Source organism: Amphiprion ocellaris, chromosome 9 (genome assembly GCF_022539595.1).
Source record: "Amphiprion ocellaris isolate individual 3 ecotype Okinawa chromosome 9, ASM2253959v1, whole genome shotgun sequence".
Taxonomy (NCBI): Eukaryota; Metazoa; Chordata; class Actinopteri; family Pomacentridae; genus Amphiprion; species Amphiprion ocellaris.
In genome coordinates, this window is record NC_072774.1 from 29262744 (window position 1) to 29287443 (window position 24700).

At 41.7% G+C, this 24700-nt stretch overlaps 1 protein-coding gene across 3 annotated transcripts in view; it reads right to left on the reverse strand.

Moving 5' to 3' along the window:
• macf1b (microtubule actin crosslinking factor 1b) overlaps positions 1-24499 on the reverse strand; it is a 33952-nt gene extending 9453 nt beyond the window's left edge. The window contains exons 1-23 of one of the 3 annotated variants that reach the window (XM_035945715.2): positions 24349-24499; positions 24153-24211; positions 21664-21775; positions 8859-8915; positions 8574-8744; positions 7862-8028; positions 7611-7770; positions 7411-7495; positions 6913-7157; positions 5152-5271; positions 4877-4984; positions 4537-4755; positions 3998-4201; positions 3676-3907; positions 3333-3559; positions 2735-2857; positions 2544-2645; positions 2069-2170; positions 1782-1946; positions 1429-1584; positions 958-1155; positions 423-551; positions 111-281 (exon numbers count right to left, since the gene is read on the reverse strand). In XM_035945715.2, coding sequence (XP_035801608.2) covers positions 111-281; positions 423-551; positions 958-1155; positions 1429-1584; positions 1782-1946; positions 2069-2170; positions 2544-2645; positions 2735-2857; positions 3333-3559; positions 3676-3907; positions 3998-4201; positions 4537-4755; positions 4877-4984; positions 5152-5271; positions 6913-7157; positions 7411-7495; positions 7611-7770; positions 7862-8028; positions 8574-8744; positions 8859-8915; positions 21664-21775; positions 24153-24211; positions 24349-24477 — 3441 coding nt within the window. In that variant the 5' untranslated portion in view covers positions 24478-24499. Of the gene's footprint in view, positions 1-110; positions 282-422; positions 552-957; positions 1156-1428; positions 1585-1781; positions 1947-2068; positions 2171-2543; positions 2646-2734; positions 2858-3332; positions 3560-3675; positions 3908-3997; positions 4202-4536; positions 4756-4876; positions 4985-5151; positions 5272-6912; positions 7158-7410; positions 7496-7610; positions 7771-7861; positions 8029-8573; positions 8745-8858; positions 8916-9112; positions 9850-12670; positions 12858-12909; positions 13725-21663; positions 21776-24152; positions 24212-24348 lie in introns of those variants that run through there. The other 2 variants (XM_035945706.2, XM_035945713.2) reach the window with 2 other exon arrangements.
• Positions 24500-24700: the final 201 nt, after the last annotated feature.

The window sequence follows — 24700 nt, forward strand, 5'->3', positions numbered from 1 at the left end:
CAGGAACAATATTACATACAGATGTACTGTAATCATTCACTTCACAAACAAGCTGGTACTGAAAAGAAGGTTGGCTTAGATAGCATGATGAATATGTTAAGTTACATTACCTTTCGCTCTTGGACTTTGCTGTACACAGATGCCCATTTCTGCTCAAGAATAGATAAGCTGTGCTCAGTGCTCGATCCTCGGACAACGTTGCTGCCCTCCAGCATCCTGTAAATGGCATTCTTCACATCTGTGTAGGCATGAAGCTTTGACTCCATCTCATTGCACAACTCCTGTTGTGGGTTTGAAAAGAACAGAAAATTCATATTAATGATTTTTTTTTTAACTTAATAGCAAATGCTAGTTTAATTCATATTTAATATATATTAACAATATTTTTTTCTCTGTTAAAATTAAGTAAAAATAAGCCACACCAGGTGTGCATGAAGCCTTTCATTTGCAGAATCTGGCATGCCCCACATGGTTTTGGAGGAGGACAGTCTCAGGTCAGTGTTCTCCAGCCACTGTAAAAGATCCTGAATCTCCATTGTAACATCTTGTACCTGTAAGAAAACAACAAATCTATTAATAAGGCCATGCAGTTGATGCAAAATCAACTATGGTAGCAGAGGTGGCAATTCACTAGTGAGTGTCTCATCACGTAATTATGTTTACACAGTTTCACTTTTGTTCTGATGATAGCTAAATTAATTACAACAAAAAGTCACATACTTAATCTCGTTTCCCCAATTAAAAAACAAAAATCTTGCTATTTAGATAGTCACCACTAGAGGGCACCATCACACAGAAACAAAACAAAACTGTTTTGGTATTTGCTGCAACCCTTTCCATGTAGAATAGTTTACTGTATATGTACTATACATTGACAGGTAACAGTTCATCCACACCACTTTATAACATTTGCTACAGCTTTATAAACATAATAGAGATTTTGTTTTTGTCCTTCACCTGACTCAGTCTGTTCTCTAATTCCAGTTGTCTACGTTCAGTCTCACAGCGGACAAACTCCCAGCTTTCATTGAGATGCTCGAGCCGAGACTGCAGACCATGTGGACTGTCTCCAGACCCAACCTCCAGCAGCCCCCTGCCTGCCTGGTTGAGGGACTCCATAGTACGAACGTGGGACATGACATCATTTCTCAACACCTTGGGGAAGGCAGAAGAAGTGGAGGTTAAGGCTTTATTATGGTATGCCAAAATGATTCTGGCATATGATTCTAGCAGTAAACAAAATATAAATTAAAAAGAAGTGCAAACAGTGGTGGAAACATTTTCAAAAGACAAAAGAAGCGGGCTAATAATTCAAAGCAAAGTCTACAGTGTTCTCTGGAGTCTATCTATGACAGCGTAGCCCCACTGACTGGCTTGTTTTCAAATGTTAATCACTCTGTATATAAATGTAATCAGGCCACCGCCAACCTTGTGTTTGGCCAGCTCTATTTCGCAGGCCTGCAGGTCAATGCTGATTGGCTGGCCGCCCTGCAGTTGTTCAGCGGTCCGGGAAAGCCATGTGTGCAGCTCATCCAGTGTATTTTGGAACTGACCCAGACCCAACAGAGCACACTCCAACTGATGCTGCAAACACAATGAGAGGACCGAATGCTTTCAGCTGATATGGATGCATTATTGAAGGCAATAACTACAAACAAAAGATATATTTTTGTAATCAGGCTGTTAGGCAGTTGCTAACATTGTGGCATTGTGTATTCAGTGGAAAGTAGTGGCATACTGGTATTGATACTACATCAGTGCACCTGCTTTGATTTTCTCACCTGTCTGTTGACAGTTTCTGACTCCAGACTGTCCCAACGCTGTCTGAAGTCACACAGCGGTGATACTGAGCCTGGACGCTCTGAGCCTGGAGACAGCCGGCACACAAAGCGATGGTTCAGGCTTTCTATCTCGATCTTCTTCTGGTAAAGTTCACGCTTAAATTCCTGAAAAATGGAATAAAGAGTGAATATGTGTTGAACTCAGTATTCTATTTTTACTAGGCAAAGCTGCTCTGTTTAGTTTGCCTTAGTGCAGCCTATCAGTGTACTTTAGTGTAGGAACTCACCTTTAGATCACATAGCTGCTCTTTGACTGATTCCAGGTCAGTTCCTACCATGAACTCCTCTGTCGACCTCAACTCAGCTGACTTCAACCACTCAAACAGACCCTATTAGTAAAGCAGGACAAAAGTATGCAAAGGAATAGGGGTATACAGAGCTGATGTATTTCATGTTCATGATACAGTCTCACATTGTTACACTATCTGACTCATTTGCATTTTATAAGAGGACCACACAATCTGCATTTCAATGATACAATAGGAGAAGCTACAGGGAATCTGAACTTTGTTAGTGCAACAGAATAAAAGACTCGTCGTGTTTTTGGCAGGATGCCATAACGCTGCTAGAGTCAGGCAGTTGTAGCCAAAGTGTCAACTGCGCTATGGCTAAGACACTGACAATGGAGTGGTCTGTTAGTATACAGGTATGGATGTACATATGACATATATATTAAAGTATGTATTGCATTTCAACACATACCTGCATGGTGTCTTGATAATGAAGTGCCATCTGCAAGGACTCCTCCAGCTTTTTGTGACATTCGTTCCACAGTTTGCTCAAGTTGTTCCACGTGCAATAGAGCTTTAAGAGAGCAAAAGTACAAGGTTTGATGTTAGTGTACAAAACGTAAGTCAAAAATGGACTTCTAAAAAAAAAAAAAAAAATCTTACTTCATCTAGGCACTTAGTGACATCTGGTTTGTCTGTATCCCCACATGCTGACATCAAATCCATTCCCAGAACGCCAAGGGTGTCCAGATCTCCCTGCAAACTGTCTATATCCTCCCTGAGAGTCTGTAAGTTGAAAATATGGAAATGGTTACATAGTGATTATCTATACACTTCGTTCAAAAGTTTGGGCTCACTTAGAAATGTCTTTATTTTTTAAAGCAAAGCAGTTTTTTGTTGTTTTTCTTCAATGAAGATAGCATTAAATTAATCATAAATACAGTCTAGACATTGTTAATGTGGTAAATAACTATTCTAACTGGAAACAGATGATTTTTAATGGAATATCTCCATAGGGGTACAGAGGAACATTTCCAGCAACCATCACTCCTGTGTTCTAATGCTACATTGTGTTAGCTAATGGTGTTGAAAGGCTCATTGATGAGTAGAAAACCCTTGTGCAGTTATGTTAGCACATGGATAAAAGTGGGAGTTTTCATGGAAAACATGAAATTGCCTGGGTGACCCCAAACTTTTGAACGGTAGTGTATATGTAATATATATAGCAGTACGACTTCCTTATGTCTACTTCCAGACAAACCTGCATGGTTTCAAGGCTCTGGCGGATTGTTTCAGAGTCTGTCCGACTAGCATTGAGATCCACAACTGCCTGCTGAGCGTCACTGAGAGCCGTCGAGACATCGCTGACATCACTCCAGAACTTCATGGCAAGATCCAAGAGCTTGAGTAACCAGGTTTCCCTCTCCTTGGCCTGATTGTGTGTCTCATCCCACAGCAGAGACAGGCTGGACACTCGCTCCTGAATTGCTGGGATCACAATGTATAGCAAAAATATGGCTTAGAAATAAATATGCCCTTTACCACATCGAATGGCATTGCAGCTTGTAGCTCCATGTGTCATGGGACATGTCTGAGATGATCACCTGTTCCGATGGATCCATCCCCAGCTGCCTGAGTGTTAGTCAGCAGTTCATCTGCCTGTGTTTTGACACCGGTGAGGCCCAGCTCCAGCTTGGACAACTCAGTCAGGGTTTGCTTGTTGTCCTGCAGCTGCTCCTGTATCCTTGGAGTGAGACCTTGAAGTGAGGTGGGCGTCTGTATGCGACTGCGGAGGCGATCAAGACTCTCTTTGATAAGAGTCATCCGCTCATTCAACTAGAGGATAAAGAAAACAGATGAAATTGTGTCTGTGTAGAGTGCAAACTTCTGGGTTTTTTATATTTTTATTTTTTATAAGATCCTTACCTGTGTAAATCGAGGCAAGGACTCCTCGAGTAGATTGGCAGTCTCTCTGACCCGGTCTCTGATGGCTCTGTGCTGCTCCTCGGCCTCTGTGGCCTTGCGACAGAACTGGTCCCCTTGAATGGGGTTTAGTTCTGACAAACGTTTTGCCAGAGAGCATAAGCGTGCAATCAGTGGTTTGTGTTCTGCTATGGACTCCCTCAGACCCTTAGCAAGGACAGAGAGAGAGACAAAAAACTTTTGTAGTTAGCAGAAAGAACCTGATTTGAGTTTAATACCTGAAATAGACAGAGGAAGGCTGTTTCATTTTCAGCGATATACATGACAAAACACAAATGCCATTACAGTGCACTGGAAGAAGAATAGCGCTGTAATGAAGTAGATTGCATCAGTGAACTGTGCTTGAACAGATCAGGTCATTTACCCAGAGGAAAATGGCAGCGCATTGTGAAATATCAAAGGGCTTCTTTGTTAACCAGGACAAAAAGAGATGATGGAGGGAAAAAATGGCACTCTAATGTGCCCCAGCAGGATTTTCCTACCTGTAAGAGGTCCTGTTGTTCCCGAAATGCTTCATAGCTAATTGTGCTCAGGGAGAGCTGGCCAATGAGGGTTTGAGTTTCTGCAAGCCAAGGTGAAACCTCAGCAAGGCCTTCGGAGAACTGGAGAAGAAGCGACTGGGCATGTTCAAGCTGCAGGACCACGTGGGCATTTGTGGCTGAGGTGGTGTTGCATTGTTCCTGTAAGGCCTCTATTGGTGTCTACATGAAGATCATATAGAGAAGGAGACAAATTGGAACTACTTTGCGGCACAACTGTTAATTAATGTTCATTTGGACAACATCAATAAAATGATGTCATGAACTGATGTAAATAGCACACCCGAAGATCGCCAGTGTCTCCTTCATCACTGTATGTCATCAAGATTTCAGCAATCTTCACCATCTTCTCAATGTTGAACCTGTGTTGCAGAATCTCCACTGCTAAGATCTAATCAGGAGATAATATATCAAAAATACATTCACAAAGAAAACATAATTGTCATGAATTTATTCAATTAGAAATCTTTCAAATATTGTATATAACCTCATAATATTTAGGATTCAAAGTGAGTCGATATTTTATTAGATCATTTGCTATTCATATAGTATTCTGACCTTCTGCTCATAGAGTTGCTCTGCTATCAAGTCTGGCTCCAGATTAATGGTTTTCAGCTTTTCAAGACTGAGCGCTGTGTCTTTGAACCAAGCCATCTCCTTTACCACTGCCTGTTCCAGCTGCAAAACATGTATAAATACAGTTTGTTAGCATATCAACAGTAGCATTATTATTTAAACATGTCTACCAGCAGCTTAGATAAAAAAAAAAACAACTGTGCCATTATTCAAACTATTTGACATTTTGATTACACTACAAGAAAAAAGCTGCACTATATAACCATTCACTAAAGTATATAAATGAAACAGGCATATAGATATCGTTCTAGTAGCAGTAGTAGTAGCTGTAATAGAATAATAGAATAATTTAAGACAAATCATGTGTATAGTTCAGAGAACTCTAGAAATTAGTATAACTAAGTAATATATAAGTGCAACTAATTCCATTAGTGAGTTTTTTTGTCCCTGTATTGACCTCATTAAATACACCTGTGGATGCCGTGTGTTTATATTATGTAGCCTATCTGTTTAAAAATAATCTTCCAGTGTTAGAAGGACAGGCACCACATGGGATAAATATGGCAACCTAGCTAAATGAAAATGACTTTACTAACAATGTCTGATTAGATATACAGTATTTGCTGGAAAACAGTGTGAATTCACCTAAATTTGTTGGGGAAACATTATTAGCTGTCATATAACTCCCAAATCTACCTTACTAGCATCATGCTAATTTGCAACCAATTTTCCTCATGATGTCACAGGTAATTCATCAAGTTAACCTTCTTAAACTTAACTAATGAAAAGTGAAGTCATAAAAAGTTGCTCCGGTAAATTGTTCTGAGTTTATTTACAAAATTTAAGCACTAGCTGTTATGCTAACTAGCAAGCCAAGTTTTTTTTCTAAAAGTGAATTACTTCAGGTGAATAAAGTCTGCACTCTTTAAGACACTAACTTTAATTTCACAGTTTGTACTTAATTTGGTAATTTAATTTAGGTTAGCATGTCTTGGCCTTTCTAAAAATTATAATTCTCTTTTGCTCTTGTAGCAAATTAAGCACAACTGTCACTATGCTACAGAGTACCTCATGTCATGGAAAACTGGAAAAAAAAAGCCGGAAATGTGTGGAAGAGACGGATAAATTCTGTATTATTCCTGATCATAGCCCTGCCAAATGTAATGTAATGGTTCTATTGATACTACAATAGGTACTAGTCAGTCTACAACACAGATGGTCACATTGTCCATCCTTCAAACACAGAGAAACAAGGTTAAAAGGCTCACTGTGACTTCACACTTTTTAAGGATAGCAGCTGGTTACAGGTTGGATCGTAGTGCCATCTCCTAGCACTGCCTCTCCTGAAGCAACCACGTGTTTTCCTGGTGCATGTAAAGGTGCCGTACTTGCAGTGCAGTCAGGCCATACAATCAAAAAATCATGGGTTGCACATGTATGTCTGCAGAGAGGCCTCTGCAGACCCGCATGGACTTGAATGGAAGATGAAATTTAAGCCTTGCCTACCCTTGCACACATAGATTAAGAAAAGCATAAATTAGCCTTAAGTAGGTATGTAATCTATTTTTTTTCTACCTCATACCCCTGGGGGACCCCATACTATTCAAACAGTCTTTCATCTATTTGCTTGATGAAGCTATTAAGGTGTATCCACCAGGTGGAGCGTTCCTGTATACAACCTCATGTCATCTGACTGACTCATTTTAGTACCTTATTAGTATTTTAGCTGAGTGAGAACATTACCCTCTGTCTCTCAGCTGCACACAGTACTGCATCTCCAGCATGTGTCTGTGCTCCGGTGGCCCCTAAGAGCTCCCTCTCTATACGACTCAGCCACAGGTGGAGGTCCTCCTGGCTGGAGGTGCAACGACTGGAGGCCTCTAGAGCTTGCTCCAGCCTCTGCAGCACGTCCAGACTGCTCAGACTCAGCACAGAGCAACGGATACGCAGCGCGTCCACCTTCTCCTGGACCAGCTGGGCCTCCTCCTCTGGAATGAAGGACAAATCAAAATTTACAGTGTAAGACTAATAAAATGTTTTGATTTGCAGGTATTTAGGACTAAAATTGATGACATTAAAATTGTTTTTTTTCAAATGGGTAGGATTGACCAGTACTACCAGACATTTGTTGGAAAACAGTCTTCTGGATTTTTGGCATATGGACTCTGAATGTGCAATGGTACTATTGTACATTTACAGAGAAGTCTAATGTGCACATTTACACTGTTCAGTAAACAGTACCTGAAATTGCTTCCATTAGATCATGACCTGACTTCTGTATTCCCCCTAGTTCAGCAGTTTTGACTTGAATCTCTTCAACAACAGCCTTAAAGAAAAATAATTGGTCAAAATTATATTTCTCTACTCAGTCAACATTAATACTGCATTTAAATCCACATTTATTGTACATGCATTTGAACAATACGTGGTACAATACTAACCTTGGCTCGATCTGTTGCCTCTGAGAGGTGCAGCATCACTCTCTCTGCACTTCGTAGTTCAGCTAGAGTCTGTTCCACAGATATGAACCATTGCTGCAAGCTGTCTACTCCCTCCTGGAACAGCTTTGCCCTGGGCAGAATGAGTTCCAGACTTGCCCTCCTACCAAAGGTTCCACAATCAGTGAGTAAGTTTTGAGAAAGACATGCATTAGGCCACAGAAAAAGTGACAGAGGTGCTAAAGGAAGCTGACCTCTGCTCTGCCTCCAGCTGTAAGGCCTCCCACTTCTGTTTGAGGGTTGAGAGCTTGACCTTTGCCTGCTCCCCCTCCTCTCCTGGGTGGGCCTCCACCAGCCGAGGACCCTCTAACATCATGGAGTCCATACTACGTCTTCGGTCTGTGAGGAGGCGCTGCAACAGCTGTGAAGCAACAGAACATGCTCAGGTAAAGACATAAAACCAAAATAGCAGAGGTGGCACAGTATGCAAAATGTATACTTTTAATTCAAGGTTTAAACTCCAAAAAGAGGCATTTCTTGCAGCAGGAATTAATATTTATTAAAGCCCTATCGTTGTTTTTTACTTGCTTTTGTGTAGGTGTGGAGGAAGCTTGGTCTCATGTGTCAAGCTTACATTGTCAAGAACCAGGCAGGTTTCACGTCATCTAAAAAGCTCACAATGGGTGTGATTGCAGCTGAAAGGTGAGAGACTTCCCAGGTCTTTTTTCATACCCTCAGGACATGTTCACAAAGACTTACTGAAGCTCATTGTGGCTATGAGCACCACCCATTCACCACTGGATAAAGAAGAATTTATCTTATAAAAGGAAGCAGTTGAGCATTTTCCATGACCTCTGCACACCTTTCTATAGGTAATGCTTTCAGATATATTCTGTGAACTACAGAACCTCAAAGATGTTTTTTGGGAACAAGAAATGAGGTGATGTGATGGTACAGATAACAAACCTTTTGTTCTTGGAGCTGTGCTTTCACCACTTTGACCTCTGAGGACGGAGGTTTCTGACTGGCTGTGAGATCTTCTATCTCGCTGACCCATGTGAGCAAAGCTTCCAGGTTTTTGAGAAATGTTTCAGAGTCTGTAGACACATCCCTCAGTGCCAAAACAGATCTTGCTCCCTTGAGAAAGATCACATAATGCCAGGTGATGAAAGCAGGCAAATGATTTCAGGAGCAACATGGTTAACTCGCCTGCCTTAACATAAGGAGAAAAGAGGTGAGAGGAAAACATACCCCCCATCTATCCACGCTGGAATCTTGGTCTGAGCTGGAATGTCCATCACTTTGGAGCTGCAAAGTAAAGACAGTCCATATACTGTGTCAATTTATAAAATCCCCATTTAGAAACACCCGCATCATAATATAAAGATGAAGTACTGCTTTTAAAGACAGACAATAAGGTGAGAATTCAGAAGATGAAATGAAAAAATTGAAATGGAAGACATGAGATATGTCATGTTTGAAAGTTGGTGTTTTTTTTTATCAACCTCAGCAAGTTCCTCTGCGACCCCATTCAGGACTCTAACGGTTCTCGTAACTATGGGGACTCCTCCTTTATCTCCCGATGGATACTCTGTCACTTCCACAATTTCTGTTACGGTCGTCTCCGTCACCTCTGTGACCTCTGTAACCTCCCGTGATGCCACAGTCTTCCAGGACCAGGGGCTTCCTTCTCTAGAGTCTCTCCTCTGGAAGCTGGCCCTCCTCTCTGCAGAACTCCTGTCTGACTGAGCAAGAGGGGATCTAGCAAACTCTGGAGGCACTGTCCTCCTTGTTAGTGTCCCATTTCGGGATGTTTTTATTGGAGATGGGCTGCTGTGCCAGGCGTTTTCCAGAGTACTGGTACTCCTGATTGTCGAGGCAGGAGAGCTGTGGAGGGGTTTATCCGAAATAGGAGTATGAGTCCCCTGTTCCCTCTTATGATCAATTTCCTCTGTTTCTTTGTCTCTCTCCACCTCTTTTCCCTTGTCCGTATCCTCCCTGGCTTTGTCTTTGAAAGTCTCTTCTCTTTTGGCCTCTCCATGTTGCTCTGGGGGCTGCCACTCTCTTCGTCGCTGGTAGCACTCCTTTAGGAAGTCCTCATCTGACCTCACATGTTTGGACTTTTGGCCCAGGCAGCTGGGCCGGCTGATGAGGTTTCCCATAATCCTTCAGCCCAGAGGCTAGTGAGGTAACAGGTGAGGTAAGGCCCCTTGGCCATGCATGCAGAAGATCCTTCAGCTACCTAAAATAAGACAAGGGGGCTCTGGGTCATCAAGCAATGAACAATTTTGTAAATCAACAAAATTATACCTCTTTTGTTCTTCCTTTCAAAGCACAGTTTCTCTGCTTTAAAGTCACCAAGTCTTTGACACTGCCTACATCTCCAGAAAACTGCTGTTAGACAAAATGAAACTAGTCTCTCACATCCTTTATTTGCTAAATTTCTGTGCCAGCATTGCCCCTTTCTTGGCACCAAAAGCCCAGAGGGAACCGCAGCAGAGACACTTGGCCAGGATATTCCCCGTCCTTTTATCTTTCATTCGACCACATACACACATGCTCCCCTCTATCTCACATCACAAACTAAATATATTCTGGGCTTAGAAATCAATGTGACAGGCTTGTCGAGGATCCCACTGTTTAGCCTGGCATGGAAAAACCCGTGGCAACCAGCCAGCGCTTTCTGTAACTCACCCTGGACCAGTCCTGGGAAACCCGTGAAGGATCTGATCAAATATGACAGCCATAAAAAGCAGACATCGCCGCATTTCTTTAGAATGTCAACAAGAAGGGAGGCAGGAACACTGGGGTTGGGGGTGGGGTTAGGAAAACAGGCAACAATCACTAGCATACCTCATAGTATGCAGTATTAATATATTAATGCTTTTGACAAGCAACTGCTTTTCCGTAAAGGTCACACACTTGAGTAGGACACCTGTCTTTCTCTTGCTACTACATTACAACATACTACTAAATTTTTAATCCCGCATCTTATTGGACCAAAATTATTATATTCCTGAAAAAAAGCCATTGGCAGTGACAGCATCAAACTGTGTCAGCCTGTCTGTTTCCCCTCAGCCCAGTGAATTCATTGTTTTGACAGACGGGTTAGAGGTGAATGTAATTATCTTGGTCTAGAGGAGCTGAGGTGAGCCCATCGGGAGATCACAGGGAGGGTTCCTGTTGAGGCCGAATCCTCCCTCTGAGTCAGGGTTGGACTGGTTCATTCAGAATTATCCAGGTCACCTCAGGTCACGCTTGGTGACTAAAGACCTGTAGGGGGGGGCAATATGGGTCACTAAAAGGGAAATTGGGATGTTGACTCCGTAAACTACTGACAAGATTTTTTTTTCTTTGGCTTGAAAATAAAGAAGAGGCAGCTGTACAGGGGTCTGCGGATATGCTTACATGGTACAGTCATGCTCTAGGCAGACGAATTAATGCTGAATATGCAGCTTTCATATCTTTGCCAGAGGTTAGACAAAGAAATCCCGCAGCCAGTGAGAACTTCATGTGCTACTATCAATTTCCACCCCAAATTTAAATCAAATCTCATTAGAGTGTATAAATAAGAAGCTAATTATAATTATAGTTTACTGTACGGCAGCTTTTAACTTAATGAATAAATGTGACCTACTTTGATACGATGCCTCCATGTGCATTAGGCTAGTAATTACCTACATCATGCATGTCTCTGTTGAGCAGATGATGCAGTCGAGGGCTCCACAGGGGAGTGCACAGTGTGATCAGAGTGGTGCCCAGACAAAGCCCCAGCCTCGAGATCAATGATTACTCAGTTAGCTCAGATCACTGCCCAGCGGTCTCCCAAGGAGGCCAGAGAGTGTCTGTGGCCGTGTCCACATGGGTTAACAATTCGAGAGAGAGGGTGTGTCGTGTCTGGTTACTGCGCCACATGTGTGTTCATTTCCTAAATTACATGGTTGCTTTTACAGGGATCTCACAGCTCAGTGTGTGAGGACATGAGTACTTTCATCGCATGTTACATTAACAGCAAGATGCTATGGTATAATAAACGTTTTCTCTTCCATTATGTTGACTAGACAGGGCCACTCAGATGCTGATATAGAAGAGGCAATAATAGAGGAAATCAATCATTTTAAAGGCAATTTTTTTGGCCCTCGCATGAAGACATATAAGAATATGGTGACCTACTTTATCCTACAACGAAAGCAAATCAGAAAAACCTTGTCAGCGTGCCTGAAGTGTGTTTCTGATAAACACCTCTCAGCCTCTAGCCTAATTATCCTAGAAAGCAAACCAGAAAACCACTCCACTATTTAACTCATATTGCGGATGACCTAACCATCCCATCACTTAACCTACTTTGAAATGGCCCTTAATTCAGACCAGCCCTTTCTCTGCTCCCAACTATGATTTATGATACACGACCGCAGTCCATTTCCTAATGAATTAGATTATAGCTTTGTATAGGGGCTTCACAAAGGCAAAAAGAAATATGAAATTAAAAATCCTAATGTTATTATCTGGAACAAAATACATAAATGTTCCATTTATTATCTAATTCTTAGATTTTGCAATGTGGAAATTACAAATGTATGTGTATATGTAAAAGCATTTTGAGCAATATCTCAAACAATATCCTATACAAATAGTCCTATGCTCATCTTATTTATCCATTTAGAAGGTAGAAGAAGGTCTGCATGGGCGGATATGCAGTTAGTAGCAGAACAAAAATTATTAATCACAACAGTAAGATGTTGTGTCACTGCTGTGTGTCGGTCTCTGTTCAGGGAGGTCCTGAAGTAGTAATCATTGTAGTGGTCCCTAATCAAGGGTGGCAGCTGTGCATTCACCCATGAGACTCATAACATTTTGGGGTGGATATTGTACAAGGTCATACGTTCATCTCAAACCCTGTCCTCTAAATATGCAACACAAAGCTACTGTATAAAATAAAATGCCAGCATGCTTTTGGCAAAGTGAGTAGTTGCCTAAAAGCGCAGTGTCTACTCGAGTATTTTAATTGTCAATACAAGAAGCAAAATAAAGCTAAAGCGTTGAACTAAATAAAATATACTCACATTAGATTGTTCCATTCACACTGATGTTGTTTCTAATGGAGTATTTCACTGCCTGTTGAGCTTGTATATGTCACGCAGTTAGAATAAATGAAGAAAACCCCTCAGTCAGAATTAAGTCACTGTCACATGGCTGTGTGGTTTGATCACTGACCAGTAAAGTCCAAAACCCAACTCTCTCTGGTCCAATCCTGAGATAGTGGCAGTTTTGGCGGTTTGAAGCTTACGTGAATTACACTTACCCTGGAGCAGAGTTGGGCCCAACAGCATGAGTAAAGGAATCCAGCTAGTCCTCAATCACCATTCAAAAAGGAGAGAGAGAAAAAAAAATCCAGCTTTGTTTGAGCATCCTTTGAACGGCCTCCCAGCTCCAACATCCCAAACTGAAGCCTCCTCACACACATGCATACTCCCTCCTACGCGCACTCAATCAAGTCCACTCATTCACACATGCTCGCATACAAACACACTTTCTAAACACACTCTCACATGCCCTGATAACTCATGCTTTTCCGTTGCCCACAGTCACAGACAAACAATGTCCTCCTCTCCCCTCCCCTCCCTTCACTTCACTTCTCCTCCCACCAGCTCTGCTCCTCTCCCTTTCTTCTTTGTTGTGGGAGCTGCGATAGAGGAATTCCTTCCTTGTTAACGCCGGCGATGGGATAGTGCGCCCAGATGGAGACAATGTATTCCAACGGCTCAGTTGAACTCCCACAGTTCCCGGCCAAGAGCAGTTTTCGCATGGAGGCCAGATTGTGCCATGTAACGACACGCCGGTGGCATTCTCACCAGCGCTGCTGCCGCTCAGGTTGCTCCTGTACCAGGCAGCTAGGCGGCAAAGTGCCCCCTTTACCTTCCTCAGGCTTTTTCTCTCTCACTCTCTCCCCCTTCTCATTCAACAAAGCCCCTCCTCTGGGCCTGACTGTGGCTCAGAAACTCCATGCTGCTTCTGCTTGAAAAATGGGGTGGGGGGCAAAAAAGGAGAGTTTTCTAAAGACCCCTGGGCCGCCCTCGAAACATTCACATGTTAAGTGACAGCTGCCTCAGCCCATTCCCTCTCTCGACGGTGAGGGAGAGAAGTGCAGGCTACAAAAGAAGAGACCCACACCCACCCTGCTACCCACCCACTTACACATTCACCCCCAACCCCCTTGCAGTCCCTGATTCACCATTCAGAGTCAGTGCAGCAGTCTCCACAGCAGCCACAAAGACGACTAATTACTGTAAAACATCTCAGATTACTTTTCAACTCACTTCAAGCCATTGCAGCCTCATCCCATAAACAAAGAGGCTGGAAGCAAACACAAACTAGAGAGCAGTGGGAAGATAATGCAGAGTCTTTTCTATGCTTTTGGCATGGGAAAGCAAAGGAAGGACCCCTATGGGGAAATTCTATCATGCCCTATTTAAATAAGTCACAATATTTGCCTTAGAATGCAATACAGCAAGCATATTGTATGCCAACACTATGGCACAAACATCTACTCAGATTTCCTGGTGTTTGAACTGAAACATGTGAACTTCCTCTGTTTAATACATTTCAGGTATTTATTCAGACTTATGGGATTAATGCTGGAAGCATCATTAGAAATCTCTCTGGGGATGACTTAGTGTGCAGGTGCACTATAAACCAAGAGAAGCATGCATACAGGTGACCGCTTCATAAAGAGCATTTACAGCCCAAATCCTGCCCTCTTTAGTCTTTCCTTCTGCTTTTGTCCAGCCAACCAAATAATCAACCAATTGACTGATCCAGCAAATGCATGCATGCATGTACAGTACACACCCACACACTCTCACTCTGTCTCAGCAGTAAACATGCACACAGACATGCATGCAGACACCCGCCGCTCAGCCTCCTCCCTAATCCATGACGACATACGTCTGTGTTACAATCATCAGACACCTTTTCAGTCAGCACATGCATGAAGTTCACAAATTCAAGATTTTTTTTTTAAAACAGAAAATATCCCTGTATTTGGATTAGTAGCCAGTGCAATCAGAAATGGCAATATTTTCTAGTAGCAGCAGGAATGTTCATGTGCCGTTCTGCTTGCATTCCACTGTGCAAGTACATGTATCATTTCATAGCATATCATATAATCAATACCACTCTCTTGAGTGTAAAGTGCCTGCTGTGTTACATGTGAGTGGTGGTGTCTTTGAACCTGTCAATGCAAATTTAGTTTTTTAAGGAGGAGATGTGTGCTGAGTCCTGATTTATCTGGTTTTAGTCACAGGATCACAGTGTAACTCCATTAAGAAAGAGTTACAAGTCCACTATAATTGACAGTAGTTTCATGTAGAGTGAGTGCTTTTCAGAATGAAACACACTGTTCAACTGAAGATGACAGTTTTGTCTCTGCACTGTCATGTTAGTTGAAACACTTTGATTGAACTTTGAGGGTTGTGTCACTAAAAAAGTCTACAGTATACCGCTGCTGTGAGGCTCTACATTTGCTGCAAATTACCACTGTGTGGTGATTTGTGCTAAATGCTAACATACACTAACAATATTTGATCTGTTCACCCAACTTTGGTCAAATCAGGCCCAAAGTCAGTGGAATATTTCAGGATATTTCACAAAAAAACCCCTAAAGATTTGAAGGTAATGGGTGTTTGGACTGAAAGTCAGAAGATCATCAAAGTCATTAGGACTTATCCCATGAATATGGACCACAAACATCTGGATAATTTCTTAATGGCAATGCATGGAATAGGCGTTAAGAGACTTCATGCTGGACCAGAGTAGCTGACTGACAGACACTTAGCATTCAAGCTATGTTGAAAGCATTGCTCAAAATTACATTATTATACAACATGATGATGATGATGATGAGCTATGAATAGTAGGAGTACGTTGCGCCTGGCTAATCATTTGAGACAACTGCTGAAATTTATGGGATGTAAGTTAACTGGGAAAAGTTGTTGTAAACTCACTTTGTGACTGCTAACATAGCTTTAATCTTGCCTAAAATTGTTCCCTGCAGTTTATTTTCTTTGAAAAACAGTCTTTCTTGTTATTGTGTGGTGTTCAGTAGCACTTAAAACTGCTCTCTAATAATGAGCCCTAAAGACTCTGGTGGTGGTAAAAATAGGCTGTTAAATGTGCTTTGAAACTGCTTCAGGTTTTCAGAGCGATCCTCAGCCACTACATTACTGCCCCATTTCTAACCCCCGACCCTCCTACCGCCTTAATTTATGTTAATGGTGATAAAAAAAAACAAAGGCAGACGAAAAAGAAAACTGAAAATGCCTGTCACTGTGGCCAGCGAGAGAGTGAGTGAGCTGAACAGAATGACCCCTGTAGGGTCAAGTTATTTAACCCCTGAGTACTTCAGCATTGATGCAAGGGTTCCCAGGTCTCGTCCACAAAAGGCATCCAGTGTCTCACATTGCTGGAAAAGTACAGTAAAACCAGGGAATCATTTAACATCCTTAGTGAACAACTTCAGACAGTGAAGCAGTAAAAGATGCACAAACTCCCTGATAGCTGTTGTTTCCTTGGTTCACTTGGAGAGCTTATGTCTTTAGCTGTTTAATGAGAAAGTGCGGCCCACATTCCCTGCCCACTCTGTCTTTATCTGAAAAGGAGCTGGCAGTGATGAGGCACCACTTTGCCAGGAAGAAATTGTTGTAAAACCATGACACCTGATCCTTGCATTCGGCATCCCCCATCCCCCTCTGTACTAATTAAATGTGTTGCCAAAAATCTCTCCTCTCCATTTCACAGTAGGTGCACATGGAGCATTGACATAGCTCTCAAAAAGAAAGCTGATGTGGTTGAAGAGCACCTGGCACGCTGAGCTATGCACTGATGCAATAAGCTGCTATTGTGGCCAGACTGGTAGCTGGTGAAATCAGCTCATTTTTGCTTCAGCGGCCCTCAATGTCCTTCCACAGCGGATGTAATAATGGAGCGGACACAGGTATGGAAATGGAATAAAGTAAGGGTCCAAATGAATGCGATTCCAAATAAATGGGAGCCCAAATTTGATTACAGATCTCATGTGCCAAAGGACTACAGAGAAAAAAAGAAAAATTAATTTTACGGGCTTGTTTTCCCCCTCCTCCGCTATCTCAACCTCTCTGGTACTTTCAAATTAAATAAGACCTCAATGGCTCCTCTACAGAACATGGTAATTAGCCCTCTTCACGAGAAATGAAAAAAGAGGGGGTCCCTTTTAGGGGTCACACCAGAAGCACCATTCAGCATGCACACTGTCATTTATCACCAAAAGAGGTTACTTCCAAGAAAAGTGGATGAAAGGCTAATGGGCTTCCCTACTGGGTTGCTTGGGCCTTGCTGGGCTGCCTGGATACTGGAAATCACAGCCATGGGTGAGAGGAGGATTTAGTCACTTGGGGATAGAGGAGTTCAACCACATTATCAGCTCTCCCTTTGATTCAGTTGCTCCCAGGAAGTGAGGATTTACAGCCATAAGTCCACATTTTCTACAGGACAGTAAAGCATGGGCCATAAAGGAGAGGCCCCACACTGACATTAACCCTGATAAACTGTCTGAATAAAAAAAAATCTCTTGTGGGAGAGATTACCTAAAGTGCTATAAGGTAAAAAATCAATTTGCCACACCAACGTGAAAGAAAAACAATCCTTTAGATATAAGGTTTAATCCCAACTTGACTTGGAATAAACATGTTTACTTTATTGCCATCTGAGTGTTCTTTGTTATTCATTTGGCTTGTAGGTTATTCACAGCAATAAAAACAAGCCCTTTTCCCCTAAAGGTTATGGCAGCGTCAGAGAGCAGGGATGCTGTTTGCATGCTGTCAGAGACAGAGAGACGAGGATAATAGGCTGTGATCTCTCACCCCTCTTCCTGGATCTGTTTGGAAGTTGTGTGGACAAGGCTTATTTGGGATGCATCTGCCACAGACTGAGGGAAACCAGAGACCTTTAAAACACAGAGAGGCTTTATCCAGAAGAAGCTCATCAGCAGAGGAGGGGGGGTGAACAGAGAGAACTTCTGACCTTAACCTGACTGTCAAAATGAAGAGGTGTCATTTTGACTGGTCAGTGACATTTTGTTCAGCAGTGTAAAAAGAAATTTCTATCAAAGGACATCCTCTTACTCCTCATTTACACTCCTTCTGTCTCACATGGATGCAAATGGCATTATCCTAAACCTATCTGATGTGTGTCTGTTTCTCCACGAGACAATCTCAAATATTCCATCAATCTACACTACCGTTCAAAAGTTTGGGGTCACCCAGACAATTTCATGTTTTGCATGAAAACTCACACTTTTATCCATGTGTTAACATAACTGCACAAGGGTTTTCTAATCATCAATGAGCCTTTCAACACCATTAACTAACACAATGTAGCATTAGAACACAGGAGTGATGGTTGCTGGAAATGTTCCTCTGTACCTCTATGGAGATATTCCATTAAGAATCAGACATTTCCAGCTAGAATAGTCATTTACCACATTAACAATGTCTAGACTGGATTTATTATTAATTTAATGCTATCTTCATTGAAAAAAAATGCATTTCTTTCAAAAATATGGACATTTCTAAGTGATCCCAAACCTTTGAATGGTAGTGTATATAGAAACCATAATATTCCAAATATGCTGATTTCACATAATTGGGTGACATTTTAAAGCATAAAGACATCATTAATGATATGCCAGATGATCCTTTGGTTGATAATTGCTCAACAAAATGAGTATAGCACAGCAGGCAATAAATCCCCAAAACTCACACATGTCAGTGTGCTCCATGAACTCATAGTTAGTTGCTCTTAGTTGTTAAATAACTGATGTTTCACCATGCCAGTCATACCAAGACAGTTATCCTCCTAAAATATCTGCTTGTACCAGGCTACTGTTGCCAGTTTTGCAAATCAAATCACTACTACGAAACAATGCTCATGATATAATGTTACTACTACTCAAATGCTATTTATGTTCAGGCTTCCCTGGTCCATAAGGTATGGAATCACAATCTGCATGGTGTTTCCATTTCAATATTTATATATTCATGCTTGACAGCTTCCAATGTGAGGCTCATGCGTATGCCAGTGTTCATGGGAAAACAGTTTAGGATGTGCCAGTGCTTGCCTTGTGTTAAGAAGCAGGTGTGTGACTCTCTCCTGTGTATTGTAGAGGGTCTGTATATGGGGGGCTGCCGAGCGATGTCCTCATTCAAGCTGCTAACTAACGAGTCCCTCAGGCCCAGACTGGAACCAGCAGTGCAGCAGACTAACTACATTACCATGACAAAGGTCTGTGGTCGGATGCAGTATGATAAAGGCATTGAAGAGATAAAAAGACACCCCTTTATTTCACACACTCTCACCAGGGTCCGACTAAAGCTCTCCAAAGCATTCAAGCTTTCACTATGTGATAAGACATGCCTGTGCATCTTACAAGTTGGTCCCCAGGGAAACAGTGGCTTCTTTCTGCCTGACACGAAATATAAAATGTAAAAAGAACTAAGAAGAAGATCTGTTGAGAAATAGTTTTGACAAAACTCTTCTTAATATTGTGATCACTGAGTGTCTTTAAAGGTCATAGAGGTTCAAACACAGATCCTGTTTTGTCTTTTGGCCCCTTAAATCATTAAATAGCCTAAACATTCAGTCAAGACAAAGGAACACATTCACCTCAATGGACCATATAATGAAATCAGAATCAAAATCAATTTTTACTCTGACAATAAAAACATCAAACTCTCTCCGTCCTTTTGTGTAATTGATTCACAGCTCATTGAAGAAGGTGCAGTCACCCTTCACTAAAGATATCCACATAAATTATTACCTCTCCATCTTTGCTGCACTACAGGCTCCTATCGTGTTTTTCAGAGAATGGCTTTCAGTTTCAGCACAATAGATTAACTCCAATGAAAACACTCCTTATCTGAAAGCTGAATTCATTCATTCACTGCAAATTAAGCACAAATCCTGTAAGATAACACCATGGTGTCCAGCTGTCCCATCCTACAAAGTAGCAAGAGTAAGTCAACAAAACTAGAGTTTTAGCTTGAGAAGAATGTTCAATAGAACTTCTCTGCAGACTGAGGTAATCCAACTGGCTGAAATTGAGTTGATGGAAGCACGACATATTTTATTTCCAATTAGACTGATGGGAAAATTCAAGACAAGGTAGCTGACATGATCAGTGCAAGTGACAAGTCTGACTTTGTAGTAAACCTGCTAACAGGCCATAACTATTTCCTTACTATCAAATATTATGAATAAAGCGATGTTAGCACATGAATAAAAGTGTGAGTTTTAATGGAAAACATGAAATTGCCTGGGTGACCCCAAACTTTTGAATGGTACTGTAAGTGTGACCATGGTTCCATGCCCATTATTACTTTTCAATCCACCCCAACCAAGTCTTTGCATAAATATTGGTATAAATGGCTATATGACAGAATCTAGTTGTGTTCAATAAATGCCTAGTCAGATCTGAGCGCTCTTACCACAAAAATCCTGCTTTCCTTTTTTTCTTCTGCCCCCTTGCCTCTTCCTCCCATCAGAATCTGATGTCTTTTCAGTTTGTTCGTTCATGTGTGCAGAGGGCCTTCAGTGCCAAGCACTTCTCCAGCCTGGCTGTCCAGGCCCGGCACAATGGAGCCTGATTCTCCAGCCCCTCCGTCCCCCTGCGGCCTAAAGAAGTCTCCCCGCAGGAGTGGAGGAGGACCACCTCAGTATCCATCAGAGTGTTTGGGAAACCTCTGCATTCCCCCTCTGTGTTAGTATACTGACCCACATGAGTCACTGGTTCAGTTTCTTCCTTCTTTACTCACTTACCAACATATCCTCAGATGTCAGTTTCAGCCTCTAGTTTACTACTGTTAAAATGAGGTAGAATCAATTGGATTTCCATTAGGAAAGTTGATGGTTGACGTAGGGGAAATAGTAAATATGATGTTAGTATGTAACATTGTGTGACAAAACACAATGTAAGGTTTGTAATAACAGCCACAGTTATAGTCAGCCACATTCAAGATATTTGACAGCACTTTCTTTATGCATATGGAACCTCATGTACCTCTATTTGACATGGATCTTGTGGATTCTACAAATGAATGAGGCTGAACACAACTCAACAATTTCATTTGGAGTTCTCCGTTTTCTACTAATCCACTACTTTTATTTACACATTCAAGTGTAGGCCTTGATAACTTTGCATTTTTATCTGAAGAGCTTCTGTAAAAAATAACTCAGCTTCTCTTTGGGGTTCTTGAAGACATTTCATATCTTATCCAAGAGGCTCCTTCCGTTCTGTAACTGAGGCTGTCTGGATGACCATGACCTGACCTGGATGACTGAAAATCCACAGACAAATTTGGATTTCACCTTGTTTGTTCACTCTTTCATCTAATAAGGGGCCATTGTAATCCCTCTGGGTTTTTCTTAGCCACCCAAGCAAGATGGTGACCTTGTTAAACACTATACTTGCTAAACATCAGCATTGTCATAGCGACGTGTCACGTTTTATTTACTGCTGCAGCAAAGCTCAGCACCAGTAACTGAAAGTGCAGCCTCACAGAGCAGCTGGCACGCCTACAAACTCTTACTTGATTTTAATGTAGTGTTGTCGCATTGTTTCCCAGGGTGATTACAACATGTCAGCTCACACATATCTTTGTAGCCTCCAGAAGTACTGTACTGTAACTGACATGCACAAGGAAACAGAGAGAGAAAAGGAGGCAGAGGCACGACAGTTGTTTCCCATGCAGAGAAGCTTGGCAGGACGCCCACAGATGCTACAGAGTTTAATGCCAGGAGGCTACAGTAGCAAAACCAAAGTAACAAAATATAGAACAAAAAAAAAAGCAACATAAATGTCAGATCATAAAAACTTGAAATTACCAAGTAAAGTAAAAAGTAGTCGAGGATTGGATGAAACACATGTAAAGGTGCTTTTATGGCAACTGGAACATGATATATGGCGAGACGGTGAAAGCGAGAGAGACGACAGCAGGCAGGCAGACAGACAGTAAACCTAACTGACCCTGGGGTCCAGAGGAGGCAGCCTCATCTCCATGCTCTTAAGCCACTGTCTCAGTGCTCTGATTTGACCCCTGAACTCACACTGCCATTGGCTCATGTCCTCCACATCCCTCCTGAAACAGATCAGAGCAATACACACAGTTATACTGATCATATTTCACAGACGAATATGAACCTATAGTCGGTGAAATGAACAGTTGTACTTAACAGAACCATACTACTGAAACATTGCAAACATACACTACTGGTCAAAAGTTTTAGAACGCCCCAATTTTCCCAGTTGTTCATTGAAATTCAAGTACTTCAAGTCCAGTGAATACCTTGAAATGCTACAATGGTAAGGGGTGAAATGCCAGAGGTTAAAAAAACAGTAAGGTTACCCAAAACTGAAAAATCATGTTCATTTCAGAATTATACAAAAGGCATTTTTCAGGGAACAAGAAATGGGTTAACAACTTAAAGCTGTTCTGCAGCAATGGAGGTTGATCAAGCCTTGAAAGTTGGTGCTACCAAATCCTACAGGAGTCCCAACTTTTCTTGATTACTTCCAACCCCCTCTGTCTGTTTTAAAGTAGTGCTGGAACACACCATTGGTAGCATACCCTCCAGAGCATTATTTGGACAGTACTGCGTTGCAGAAAGTAGTGTGCTGCTATAAAAATGGCGAGGAAAAGGCAATTAACAATAGAAGAGAGACAGACCATCATAAATGTAGGTCTTTCCTACAGAGAAATTGCGTCAAGGTGTCAGTGAGTCCAGTTTTCTTCACCATCAAAAGGCTCAGAAACTGGAGGAAACTCTGACAGGAAGAAGCCTAGAAGACCCAAAGCCACAACAGAATCAGAAGACAAGTTTCTGAGAGTCAACAGCTTGGTGATAGGAGCTCACAGGACAACAGCTTCAAGCACAGCTTAGTAGTGGTCGTAGTAAGAAGTCTCAGTTTCAGCTGTGAAGAGAAGACTTGGATCTGCAGGTTTGACAGGTGGAGCTGCAGCAAGAAAGACATCAGAATAAGAAAAAGAGGCTTTCCTGGGCCATGAAACACCACCAATGGAGTACTGAAGACTGGAAGAAGGTATTATGGACTGATGGATCAAAATTTGAAATCTCTGGTTCATCAGCAGGATTTTTGTAGCCGTCCAGTAGGAGAAAGGATGGTTCCTCAGTGTGGAACATCAAGTGTCCAACATGAAGGAGGAAGCGTGATGGTCTGGGGCTGTTCTGCTGGATCCAGGGTCAGTTCTTGTACAGAGTGAGAGGAACCCTGAACCTAAACAGCTACCACAGCATTCTGCAGCATCATGCAGTACCCTCTGGTATGTTCTAGTTGGTCAGAGGTTCATCCTACAGCAGATAATGACCCAGAACATCAGTCCAAGTGCTGTCAGAACTACCTTAGGAACAAAGAACCAGATGGAGTCTCTGGACTTAAACCCATGGAGCTGGTTTGGGATGAACTGGACAGAAGAGTGAAAGCAAAGAACCTACAAGAACCACACATTTATGGAAACTTCTGCAACAGAGTTGGGAAGAACTTTCTGAAGAATATTTGATTTCCATTGTGGAAAGAATGCCACCAGTGTGTTCAGCTGTTATATTTGCCACAGGTGGTACTTTGATGAGTCAAAAGCTGAGAATATATTTTGGCTTCTAAATTGATATATATATATTTTTTCACTTCATTTGTTTATTTGTTCAATGCTTTCATTTCAGAGTACAATGAGACGTTAATATGCATAATTTCCAATAAAAAACTGGAAAAATTGGGGTGTTCTAAAATTTTTGACCAGTGGTGTATGTCAGCAATCAAATGCTTTTATTATTCATAACTTTATACATAGATGGATTAGTTATCCTTTAATATACATATACAATTCTTAATATGTGCTTGATGAAATTACATATTTTCCTCTTCATGATTGCTGTTCCTGCTGGGATCAGTTTCTCTCACAAACATCTGTTTCTTAACTTTGCTGCACACAAATAGTCCTACAGCATGACCTGTTCTACAGCAGGATGAGCCTTCAAGAATTATTATTCTTATCAAGTGAATATAACCAGGGCTCTTCAGCTGAAACGTTACCAAAAATGTCTCATTAGAGAAGCATCTGTTCTCTCTGACTGTTGGGCTGGAAACCCTGTTGTCTTGTTTCACTATGTTTCAATTAGATGCTTTACACTGTGTGATTACTACACAGTTCAAAGCTCGGTCTTTGTGTTACTGGCAAAAGCAGATGCACCGGTCTACAAAGCTGATACAATTGACCAACTGTCATCACAGACAGTGTGTTTTGTTTAATCTGGCTGTTGGTGGCCACTTTTAACTGAGCAGGCATTCATTCCTTTTGATTACTGCTTCTTCAAGTGGGTCTTTATATGTGATGGAGAGCAATTTGTACAAATGTTAAAATGTGTCATTTAGTCAAGGACACAGATGCATAATAACCGAGGCGCTCTAATAGAAGGAATGAGTCTTTCACTGTAGCATACCCATATGTCTGATCCTGTGACGTAGGTGTTGGTATTCCAAACAAAGTATTTTCTGTATCCTGCAAGAAACCAGTGAGACAAAAAATATAGAGAATGATGTCTGTGTCAGTCTCTTAAAGCATTTAAACCTGTTTGAGGTGACACTGTTCATTCACAGCTTAATATCGAGTGTTTTCACTGTACTTTGTGCTCTTACCTCCCTGCCGCCAGACTCGGATGCAGGCAGAGCTGGGAGGGAAGGGGTCTGATCAGAGTAGTCAAGGGAGCTGAGTGAAGAATTCAGGGAGGTGAAAACCCCGTTGCTTCTGTTGGCAGGCTCCTCCATTAAACCCAGGGCCTAATGTTGGCACATAGAGCAAAATACGGATGCATGTAGTATAAAGGAGTTGTGCGTAAACCCACAACTGCAAGCTGTTTTCATGGTTCCCCCTGGTTAGAATACTATTCAGGTGTAAAAATCAAACATCCTTTTATGAAAACAGTCCCATTGTATTTTCAAAAAAGGCTATCATCAGCCTAGTTAAGACCCTTATTAATCTGATGAATAC